We start from the raw sequence: 12,378 nt of genomic DNA, 5'->3' as shown, positions 1-12,378 counted from the left end.
ACAGCCCCAGCCCTCACCCCAGGCATTCATACCTCATTTTCAGTTTTTGGTGGTGGACACTCAAATATGTCAAAGTGATTGGAGAGGCATATTTGCTCATCTCCTGGCAATTTCTCCTCCACTTTTCTCTGTTTCTTGTAGTCTTCGATCTCACTTGGCTTCTCCAAGTCCTTCAGTAGCCTCCTTGTCCCACAACCCTGGTGCTGGTTCAGGTCAGCAGCTTCCATGAGTAGGTCCGGCCCGGGAAACTCTGGTAAGGAATTCACAGCTCCAGAGCCTGGTTTCAAAGATACCAGGACAGGTCCTATGGAGAGAAGTAGACAACAGGCTAGCACTCACAAACAACACTCAGAAATGAGCTGTGAGCAATTTATTCAAAAAGCCTGCAGGGATGAACATGGAAGCACCTGACTGTAGTGAAATGAGGCAACCAGGTGCCACTAATTGCCAGGTAGTAGGCATGAGCTTGTGTTAAGCCCACCGGTGCCTGATTAAGGCAGGCCCTAACTGCACACGAGCAGGATTAGGGGGCCAATAAAAGGTGAGGCTTGAAGCACAGGCTTGGCTCACTCCTGAGCAAGCCTGCAGAGAGGTTAGTTGCTTTCTCTCAGCACTGCCTGAACTTGGTAGCACCACGAGAGCTCATCACCCTTAGGGTGAGGCTTATGAGTCTCGAACCCACGGCCTCAGCATTGCTCGGGTTTGTCTGTATAACTACATGCTAACCGGCTGCGCCACTCATGCCTCACCCTAAGGGTGATGGCTTAACACAAGCTCATGCCCACTACCTGGCAATTAGTGGCACCTGGTTGCCTCATTTCACTACATCTGACTGGAGAGGCTTCACAGTGTTTTAGCCACCAAATTATTCCAGCTTATGGCCACATTTGTTATGTCTCTCCTTTTTTCACTTCCTCTTTCTCTGGCAGCTAACAGGGCAGAGAGCCAGCGGCAGCTTACCCAAGCCCTGGGGGGCTGTAGGGATGGGGAACTCTCCTTGTGCTGACCTTTGTTAACTCCATTCAGCCACTCTTGTGCTGTCAGTGCTGGCTGGGCTCCTGTGGTCAAGGGGTAGATGTCTTCCTGGTATGATTCTGACTGCAAGCAAACAAAAGTTAAGAGTCACTATGTTAGTGAAGTTTTGGCTTGGAAGCAACACAGTGGATTGTGATGGAGTGTTGGGGTTTGACCCAGAAGGCAGCTAAATAGCCCACAGCTGCAGGACACCAAGAGTCACAGAGAAGAGGCACTCCCCTCTTTTTCACGGGTATTTGTCCCAGACATTAACATGACCTGAGGTTAACTTACCCGTCGAGGCACAATCATAGAGATGGGCTCAATCAGACTTTTAGCTGGGATCAGTTTGTAGAAACGGAAAATCTCACAAGCTGACACTTCAAGGCCTCTCTTTGGCATTGTTCCTGGTGGGACAACATGAAACCAATGGGGTATAAATCTCCTGAGGAAAGTTAATGTCATTTGCCCTGGAAACAGGGCCACCAAACAACAAAAGGGGTCAGCATCAGCTTTACAACAGTATAGTCTGAAATCTACACCCATATCTGCCTCAGTGCCACAAATTACAAGACTCTATTTTTTTCCCTGTCAGACCATATTGTTGCAGAGTCTCTCAGTTTTGTGTAAAGACTCCTGTTCCTTATATATTTCCATGAGTTGCAACTAGAGTGACCAGAGCTGAACAGAACTGGAAGGTGATGCCACAGGAGTTCAACTATCAGGATCACCAGGAAGGGATTTCAGGACACCTAAACAAAACCAGCATACCTATATGCATCTGTCTGAAAGCCCAGTATTCCCCCTGCAACACTGTCCCAAAGCAGAATGGAATATGAGAAAGATGTGAACAACAACTCTGTCAGGGACTAAATAAGCCACATGAGGTCTCAAAGTACCTGGTAACCTCAGTGGAGCTCTCTCCCATAACTTGCACAGTCCAACATCTACGGCCACGTCAAGTCCCGTAACAAAAGATTATCTGTCCTTGTGGACCTTGCTTCGTGGTGTCCTACAGAAGCTTTGTTTGATACTAATACTAAATTATTTAATTAAACAGCAGATCCTATGGAAGTAGAAACAATCTATGGACTGTTCCTGCTTACATTATATACTCATTTAACTGTGAATCTATACTTCACTCCTCTACATTGTATTTTGATTTTGCAATACTGCAAAAGAAGATTTATACAAGAACCCTAGCAACATGTGTGATCAGAAGACAGATCCTGCTAGAGAAGTAGATTTGATTCACTCAGGCCTTTTAAAAACACTTGCACACTTCCTTTTCATGGAATAATTTTTGAAGAGACTACAACAACATAAAATCAAGATTTGTGCACTGTAAAAATTATAAAAGCTGAATAACTGAGACATTCCAGTTAAGTTTAAAGTAATTTATTCCTTTCCAATAACAGGAGAGACCTGTAAGTACAAATCCAGTGATGCTAAATATCTGTACCAATGGTCCTGGAAGAATAGGAGTGTCTGCAGGTTTGTGTGGAGGGTGGCAAATGATCCTAGAAACACATTAGTCTATAAAGGAATATGACTTAAAGAAGACTGGAGAAGGTTCCAAAAAGTGCTATCAGTAAGGGCTGAGGGCTGAAAGTCAAATTCTGTAGTTTGAATAGGTGAAACATTGGGTAGAATGCAGACAGATATTAAGCAAGGGGATCCAGTAGAGGAGAGGTGACCTAGCTACAGCAGGTCTGTCTCTAAATAGGAAATGAGAGTACAGGAGAAGGTAAGCAACTGACAGAGCACCCATTACCAGAGAAATACCAGAGTAGAAACCATGTTATGCAGTTCACAAAGGGCAAGGAGCATCCTCCACCTTTAAATCCAGACTGTCCTCCCTTCCCCACCTCCACCAGGTGTGAGAGAGAAGATACAGCAGTGACTGGTGAAGCTTCCTGGCCCAGGCAGCTTCAGAAAGGATCCCTCCAAGCTGTGAGCATGTAATATCACCCGTGAAATATAGTTGAGCTGAGCTGAGCCAAGCTGACTATTGTGCTCCTGTAAACATGAGTGGAGACTGGAATCTGACCCACTTGTATTTCTAAATGACATTTTGCATAGTCCTGGACTCTGACAGCCTCTAAAAGAAGCCAGCATCCAACTGTAGCATTAGACATACACTGCCACTCACCAATTCCCTTCTGTGGTAAAGGAGAACGGTATTCTGTCAGGTAGTTCAGATATGGTTTCTCAAGGCTTATCTCATAGTACCGTATATTTCCATCACCCTAAAGGAAAACAACATCGCAGAATCACAGAATCATCTGGGTTGGAAAGGACCTCTGAGATCATCAAGTCCTACACTTAATCCACTACCATTGTTGTTCCCAGACCATCAGTCCCCTTAAAAACCTCCAGGGACAGAGAATCCACCACCTCCCTGGGCAGCCTATTCCAATGCCTGATCACCCTCTCTGTAAAGAATTTCTTCCTAATATCAAACCTAAATCTCCCCTGGCAGAGCTTATGTCCATGCCCTCTTGTCTTACTGGCAGCTGCCTGGGAGAAGAGACCAACCCCCCCCTGGCTCCAACCTCCTTTCAGGCAGCTGTAGAGAGTGATGAGGTCTCCCCTGAGCCTCCTCTTCTCCAGACTGAATACCCCCAGCTCCCTCAGACATTCTTCAAGCTGTTCCTCATAATCCAGGCTCTGCTGTTCAGCACAAGGGTCTATGAAAAAGGTCTGGCCCCAGAAGCTATGATGGCTCAAGAATGAACCAAATATTTACCCTCAAATTCTTAAGTAGGGAAGTCAGGGCTCTGCAGTGTACCTCCCCAAAGTAAACATGGTATATCTGCAGGGGTAATTGTGGCCTGATGCTGCAACACACTCAAGCACAACCCCACCAGCTCACATGTGTAGAGTAAGGTGCTTCAGGAGCATCTTTGACCTTAGCCTGATACAGCACAGTCTGGGAAAATAATCAGACAGGATAGCATTTGCTGATTTGGAAAATACGTACCTTTCCCACCACATAGAGCATGTGTGTGTCTGAGTCATAGAAGGGAAACAGAAGTCCTGAGGAGTCATCCAGATCTTCCTCCAACAAAGGCACAGAAAGGTCACTCTGGGCAGGACAGAGTAAAAACAAGCAGCTGTCACCTCACGTCAGGGACTCCTTACCTGAACTCCACCTGGCAGCAGCGTGTCAGTGCAGCTTGGTAATAATCCTAGGCTATGGCCAGCTGCCTGGAGCAGAGGGCCATGCACAGACTTCAGAGCTCTGTGGGTGTGTAATGGGTGTTCTGTCCCTGATTCTGAGAGCACAACCTCAGGACATGTGTTCCTACCTGTAGATCATCTCAGGCACTTGATGACACTTTGCAGTCAGGTACAATAAGAAATGCTGCCTGTCTCTAGGCAAGCCACCAGACTCAGGGAGATGGAGGGGCCTTCAGGACATGCATGCATAGCACACTGAATCACTTGTGCTTCCTCATGACCTCTTGTCAAGATATATATACATATATATATACCTCCACCATAGTGCACCATCTACCACAAGAACAATATGCATCAGCTGAGCAGTCTCCACATGCACAGTGGGAAAATGCCCACTGCAAGGGCAAAAACTCCCATCAGCTTCTTATAGATAAGGTATGTAGGAGGACATAGCACACCATTACATACAGAAGCTTGGCATGTCTTATACAAAGCTACCCCTGCATTGCTGAAAGGAGAGATGCCACAAGTACCAGCAGGGCAGAGTATGGCAGCCCATGGGTGCCATTGTGGCAATTGTTACATAAATATGTATTTATTTATGGTTAATAAAGACTTGGTTCTGCAGGCTCCAGAAGCCTGAGCTTCTGTTTGTTTAGATGCAATGACGACATGGGTGGACGTGGACCATAGAAAGATGCCTCCAGGGCAGGTCCTGTGCCAGTGCCTGTCTGTAAGGAAGCTGTATATACCTGGCCTTGCAGGCCATCTCTCTGAGTTCTCAAAATAAGTGTGGCCAGATTCTTCAACAGCTCTGAAGGCAATGAAGCTTTGGTGTGATACCCGTGATGTGTCAAGGGCACAGCTCATCTTCATGGAAAGCCTTCAGATAGGAGCATAGCACTTCGCCTCTCACATATGCAAAGCAGCTATGTCCAAACACAGCCAAATGGCAAATCATAGTCTATTGTTCTGTCTAGTACAAAGGCTGACAGCACAATGAAGAGGCAAAAGATCATGCTGCAAGGTCCTTTGAAGACAGGGACAAAGAGAAATGCTGGCAGAGGACTAGCATCTCACTGCATATGAGAGGAAGAGAGGACAGCAGGGTTTCATAGGACTATCAGCCTTTATTACAGGAGATCATGTCTTGGAAGTGGCCAGTAAGTGCAACTTCAATACTCCAATGTCAGAAATCATAAGAAATCAAAACCACATATTTTTCTCCATTAAGGGCTCCACCTGCATAGACTTGTCTAGAGCTCATTTCTCTTTCCAGTGGCTGTCACGATTTGCCACTAACACCAGAAAGATTGCTTTTAAGTCAAGAGCTATAGTGATCACCTGAAGGTCCTTTGAATTATTTCTTCCTGCAGTGAGCACAGCATTCTCTTTGTCCTGGTAGATTTCTACGATAAAAGTTTTGAAAGATTCTTCAGCAACTCATACTCATTTAACAGTGCCACAGCAGCAAGACATAGCACCCATTAAGAACTTGTCGTATCACTTCTGAACTGCTATTATGAACCAATTCTTGTGTATTTGGCAGGAAGAAATGCTGAAGTGAGAGTAAAAGAGAGAAAACTGAAGCTGGTATGGGTAAGATGGGTAAGCCAACTCACTTGATCCCATAGTGCAATTTGCCTATTATTCCACCGAGATGTTCCAGTAGAGAACAGCTTTTTCACATTTCCAAGGAACAAGACTTTATTAGCTTTGTGAGACTTGCAGCTGGCTTCCTATAGGAAGAGAAAGGACACTGCATGAATAGGAGACAGCACCTGTTGCATAGCTACATTTCATGTTACTTAAAATTCATGTTACTCTGATTCTGTCTCTCATGAAAAGTCTGCTCACCCCACTAAACCACAACTAGCAGGATTTCATGGGGATCAGAGAAAGGTGGCCTAAACTCTTTAAGGCCATTCTCAAAAGTCCTACAAATCTCTGTAACTATTGATTCACATATGTGCAGTTCCTGTTAGTTGCAGGGCTTTCTGTGTACACAAATCAGTGCAAATACCTACAAAACACAATCACCTTCACCTTACCAACAAAGTACAGGCAAAAAAGAACAATCAAGGCAGTGGGACAAATGTACATATGTCCACCTGTCCAAGCCCTCCCAAGGCATCCCACAGAGGACTGCAGGAGGGATCTATGAAAACAGTGCACTTCAAGACAGGTTTCAGGGAGCAAGGAGCATGACAGTAAGAGGCAGGAACCTGGTTTTGATAATAACTGTGACTGTTCCACAAAAAGTAGGAGGCACTAACACCATCTGGTGCCTTGGGCAACACAGGGCACGGGTGTATCTTTTTTAATCACAGTGAATCTAGCCAGAAGCAGAAATATTCCAGTATCAATATCCTTAAATCAGATGGACCAGAAACATCTGAACCCAACCTACTTGTAGGACTGTTCCTGCACGAGGGTCTATCAGGCGTATCTTTCTGTCCCTGCAGGCTGTGGCAAGCAGACTGCCATCTGTGTTGAATGACATGGAAAGGACCACATCTTTGTGAGCATCAAGGATCTTCACCGGGTTTGAGATTACAGGCTCCCTAGTGTCAAGGTTCCAGATCATTATCTGGTGCAAAAGAAGAAAAAAATTAGCTGCCTGCCTGCCTTTCTGGGGACTTTGTGTGTCCTATTCACTTCTTCCTCTCCTCTCTACCTATGTCTTACCATCGTAAGTGGCTGATCTCCAGCATTTTAAATAATTCTTAGTACTTGCATCACAACATGAGGGAGACAGTGTCTGCTCAGAATGTCCAGTATTCTATTTTCCTTTGCAACTATATTTTATACATAAAAATGGTCAGTATTAGTGAAGATACTTGCACTAGCACAAGAATGAAGCCAAACAAAAGTGCATGGTCTTGCATATTGTTACCAATCCAATAGAAGGACAGACTAGACTGAAGTTCATCAGAAAACTAGCAAGTCCTAATGAACTTATAGCAATGTTCTCTGCCTTTGGGGTTGCCATAGAATTTCCCCCTGAAGAAGGCTTCTGAACTCTTTGGTATTATCTTACAGCTTGAATTTAAAACAAATTTCACCCAAACAGGGTGCCCCATGCAGAGAGCTCCACAGAGAACACACCCACCTTGTAGTCATAGCCAGAGCTGAAGAGGATGTTACTGGCAGTGGGATGCCATTCGATGATGCCCACTCTTCGAACATGCCCAACAAGTTCTTTCTTTGGACTGGTGATGTTTCTCGTTAGCAAGTGCTTGGGGATGTCCCAGATTTTAACCTGAAGGGCACAGGATGGGTCTTCGTGAGATTCCTGAGTAAGGAGGTAATATGGAACTTCCCAATAACTATTACTTCCTTGTTATAATTATACCCTTAGTAGTGAACAGGAATGCTCCCAACCTTATTGAAAGTCAGTCCTTCAAATTGGTATCATTAATTTTCTGTAGGCCTGAATGCTCCTCAGCCTCTATCTTTAGCAAGCAGTTCTACCATTTTGTTTTAATTTGACAATCCCACTCTTATACCTGGCCAAGTTGTCAGCACAATTATGAAGTTACTCCCAAGGGGAAGTAGTAAACCACAGATATTGCAGACTTTGTGTCCTAACAGTTTTGGAGCTGGAACAAGGAAATCCAAAATAAACTTCATTAGAATCTCAGAAGGTATTATAGCAGTGACTGATCTAAGCAGTCAGACATCCCGTGTGACCTGGTAAAGGAACTGAAAACTCCACCGGTGAGATGACAGCTATAGTGTTGCTTGTCCCATAGAAAACTGACCATTTTGCACATGACAGAGCCATTTGACAAAGTACAGAGAACTCCAGCTAGCCACAAAGCCTATGTTCTGAGCAGAGAGAATAGACAGCACCACACTGGAGTCACTCAACACTGGGAGCGTGCTGTCTCATAGCAGCAACCCTGGGTACTTCTAGAACAATGCTGCATGAAGACAAAAATTTTCTTTTCTAAGAATCACAGAATGGTTTGGGTTGGAAGGGTACCTTAAATATCATTTAATTCCAACCCTCCTGCATGGGCAGGGACACCTCCCACTAGACCAGGTTGCTCAAAGTACTGCCCAACCTGTCCTTGAACACATCCAGCCCCTTGAGGTTGAAGGAGGGAATGGAGGAAACCTGAAAAAGGGGCTGAACTTATGCAAGTAAAATGAGCTTTTCTTATTGCCACCCTAGAAGAACAAGTACCTGGGATGCTAATTGATGATTAAATCTTTAGCAAAAATTATTATGCTTGTCATAATTTTTTTAGGACTTAGCCTGAAGCAAAAGCAAAGTGATCTTTGAAGCAGAAGTTCATGGAAACTATCCGCACCTGCCTGAGTCTCCCACTCTTTCACTGATGAGGATCACACCTTTCTAAGCCAAAGAAGGAGAGGAACAACCTCTGGGACCTGCTGCGAAAGATCAGGAGCACCCTTCCCAACCATATTTAGCCCATTGAGCCCATCACAAAACTAAGGACTGTGGGATCCAATAACCTCCAGATGAAATTCTATAGCGGTAAGAGAAAAGCATCATGCTCTACAGTTTCAACAGCTATCATTAAAGGCATGGAGCTGAGAGTAAGAAGGGGGAAAATAGATTGTGTTCATGCTAATAACTGCCTGTGTGAAATATTTACTCCCCATGCTATGAAATGTTTGGTGGTTAAACCAGGGAAAGTCCCTGGCTTTAATCTCAAGATGCATTAAATGGCAGAAACTGCCTGTGCTTAGCATGCAAAAGAAGCAAGCAGGAACCATCCAAGAGCTGTCTACCCTCCTGCATCTTGAAGAACACCTAACAAAGTAAAAGGTACAAGAGTTGCCCTTCCTAGAGGATAAGCTCCCTCCCCCACACTGTTCAAACTCTTGGTCCCTTGTCACTTGCACTGGCTTCAGTACTAAGCCTGTCTGAAGCAGCACTGGGAACTACAAAGGGTCTCAGAAGTTCAGAGGCTCTCCATCCCCTTCCATGACCAAAAGTAGTAGTCTACCATGCTTCAGTTACACACCATGAAGGACAGCCATGGTACACCAAGGTAAACTTCAGAAAGGGCAGCTAACAGCCAAGAAACCTCTGGGGAATGAGGGCAATGGGAAATTTGTACCCTCTTCACAGAAGTCTGTGGCCTTCCTCAAAAGATCCAAGGAGACCCAGCACAGTAGGAGCAATCATATGCATGCTGGCACAGCAGCCAGAACTGCAGCTTATGCTAATCCACAGAAATGGCAGACAGCACCAGATCTTTAACAACAGACTGCAAGGAAGGCTTTGGCTCTAGTGTCCAGCCCAAAGTAAGTGGTGGACACCTCTGGGGCTCCAAAGACTTTCTCATGCTTCTCTCAGGACATAAAGAGTACTGCTGTGGAGATGTCCCAACTGTATAACCAGTCTGAGCTCTCCAGTACAGGCCTGGACAAGACAGATCTTGACCCCATGGAGTCCAACAGCAGTCACTAGGATGAGAGCACAGCAAATATGAAGAAAACTGTAAGGAATTTCTTCAGTCCAGGAACAAGAAGGTAAAGGTGAGCTTTTCTGGCTGCCCTTCAACTACATTGCAGGAAGGCACAGAGAAGATGGGGGCAGACTCTTTGGAGGTGCACAAGGCAATGGACACAAATGGCAATAAGGGCAACTCTTAGGCATCAAAAGAACACTCTCTTCCCTAGAACAGTACACAACACCTGGAAGAAGAACCTAGTGAGGCTATGGGATCTCTAGCCTTGGAGATCTTCCCAACTTATTTGGACAAGGCTTGGAGAAACCTGATCAACTGTCAGTCAAGGTTTGGACTATATGACCGTCACAGGTCTAGCTACCAGGTACCAAGAAAGTTACACTAAGAAACACAGACTGCTGCTCTCCTTTACTTAACAGAGAAGGAAGAAGTGTCCCTACACCATGTCACTGTGCAAGGGATCCCTAAGACCCCATTTCCTGGTACTAGGATGATGATGAGAGAGTAGAACCAAAGAGAGAGTACAGTCACAAACAGCAAGATTTCTTAGAACAACTCTTGGTGCTGAGGCTAGAGACAAACCCAGAGTTTTATTCTTATCCTGGAGAACAATCCAATATTAAGTTTCAGTAGAAAATTGGAAAAGAAAGCTGACAGTAGAGCTGTCTTAGTGCATAGACCCCAGAATCCTGATGAACAATAGAATAAACACGATCCAGCAGCATACCCTGGCAGGAATAAAAGCTAGCAAGTGTGGAAAACCAGGAATATAGCTAATAAATCAAGGGAAGCACTTCTCCACTTTACTCAGCAATCATTGAACAACAGGTGGAATAATGCATCCAGTTTTGCAGCTCCCAGTGTAAAAGAGAATCTGATAAACTTAAAAGAGTCCAGCGGAGGCCACCAGGAAGCTCAGGGTGCTGCAGCATTTGCCCTGTGAAAAGAAATTGAGGGATATGGGCTTGCTCAGCCAGGAAAAGAGACAGCTTCAGGGCAAAGCAGTAGAATCCTTCAATACTTACAAGACAACAGAAATCAGAACCAGGCTCTATCTTGAAATGCAGCATGGGAGGAAGGGATACAGTGGTCACTACACTGGGGCGGTTCTGACTACATATAAGGAAAAAAATTCCGTATGGGAGCTGCGGAAACAGGTTGCCCACAGAGGTGGTGAAATCTGCATTCTTGGAGGTTTTCAAGACTGTGCTTCCCAGGAGACGGGGATGACCCAAGTTCCTTTCCAACAGGAATGACTCTGTTATTCTGCAATTGCAGAAGGAAGCTTCAAACCTTGTGCTCAGCCCTCATCTGAGGCTCAAAACAGAGATCATGGCAGTGCCTTTCTGCATGAAAAACTGGCATACAGGTTGGAAGATAAAAGTCTCACAGGCAGACCAGAAATCAAAAGAAGCCTTCAAAAAATCATTCATATCCAAGGAAGCAAAGGGAAATCACTAAACAGGAAGGACAATTCAAAGAGTCTAGACTTCCAGATGAAGAGTGATTTTTTGCAGAGGTGAAAATGGCAGAGGATGTGCACCAAGCCAGGGCTTGAGGAAATAACAAAGGAAACCTTTCTGATGCTGTGGGAGTGAGTGAATATACCCACTGGAAGAAAACATGTGGAATCTGGAAAAAAAGCATAGCCGTTAATCAGATGTCCTCACTATTAAGGAAGTCACCATCACACTTTTGACAGGACATGGAAAGCAACCTTTCAGTATGCAGATCTGGGCTAAACTATCATTTGTAAATTCCAGTCGGTCTGCACCTAAACTGCAGAAAAATATGTCACTGCATCTTAATTACACTGACTTCAGCCAAGCCACTTAATGCAGAAAAGTATGATGCAAATTCCTCTGCTACTCCATAACTGATCCCGCATGACTTTACAGAGTAACTGAGGCCAGGGACAAGCTCAAACTTGCTTTGTGGGGAGTTAATCCAAAATAGCTGTTTCATCTTATTTTAAATTAATATTCTGGGGCTTCTCTCATGCAAACACACACAAGAAGACACAAGCCCCCCAAAACAGATACTACACTGATTTTGGTATATTATCTGGAAGGCACAACACAGGTCTGACATCGAGATTTCATCCAAGGACCTTCTGGTTTCTTTCCTTTACCCAAAAGCATATTAGCCCAGTAATAACACAGAGTACCAGCTGGTAAACTTACCGTGGCATCTTCTGAACATGAAGCTATTACAAAGTCATTGAAGGGGTTCCACTTGATGTCCAGAACACTCCCTTTGTGCCCACATATTTTAGGATAATGTGGGTCAAGCTTGCCTGTCTGGGAAAAAAAAAATCACTGAAATTAAGATGAGTTATGGAATTACAGAACATTTTCAAGGAAGCTCCAGCAAGAAACTTGTTTCTGCTTGTTATAGTCCAGATGTTCTGGATGTTGAGAACAGAATTTTACTGTCCCTGCAAGACAATTGATGATACCGAGGAAAAGAGGATGATGATACCCAGGAAGAGGAGAGGAGAGCAGAGGAGAGCAGAGCAGAGCAGAGGAGAGCAGAGGAGAGACTCAGGCCTTCCTAAGTACACACTTCTCTCAAGAAATCTCTACACATGCAACAGTCAAGATAGATGACACTAGAAGACAGCATTTGGTTCAGATCAAAATAAAACTTAGGAGGGAAAGCATACATGAGTTCTATCTTCCACAATTTTAGAATATCTTTAAAGATCTTGAATGGGCACGGGAAGAGAATT

The 12,378-nt window shown here is 44.6% G+C and overlaps 1 protein-coding gene across 1 annotated transcript in view; it reads right to left on the bottom strand.

Moving 5' to 3' along the window:
- CORO2A (coronin 2A) overlaps nt 1-12,378 on the bottom strand; it is a 52,709-nt gene that overhangs the window by 1,413 nt on the left and 38,918 nt on the right. Inside the window, exons 3-11 of the mRNA XM_030467248.1 lie at nt 11,831-11,947; nt 7,310-7,459; nt 6,608-6,787; nt 5,820-5,936; nt 3,998-4,102; nt 3,167-3,263; nt 1,309-1,421; nt 1,008-1,098; nt 33-304 (exon numbers count right to left, since the gene is read on the bottom strand). Of these exons, the coding sequence (XP_030323108.1) occupies nt 33-304; nt 1,008-1,098; nt 1,309-1,421; nt 3,167-3,263; nt 3,998-4,102; nt 5,820-5,936; nt 6,608-6,787; nt 7,310-7,459; nt 11,831-11,947 (1,242 nt within the window). The remainder of the gene's footprint in view (nt 1-32; nt 305-1,007; nt 1,099-1,308; nt 1,422-3,166; nt 3,264-3,997; nt 4,103-5,819; nt 5,937-6,607; nt 6,788-7,309; nt 7,460-11,830; nt 11,948-12,378) is intronic.

Source organism: Calypte anna, chromosome Z, assembly GCF_003957555.1.
Source record: "Calypte anna isolate BGI_N300 chromosome Z, bCalAnn1_v1.p, whole genome shotgun sequence".
Taxonomy (NCBI): domain Eukaryota; kingdom Metazoa; phylum Chordata; class Aves; order Apodiformes; family Trochilidae; genus Calypte; species Calypte anna.
This window is presented reverse-complemented; position numbering and strand designations above follow the sequence as displayed.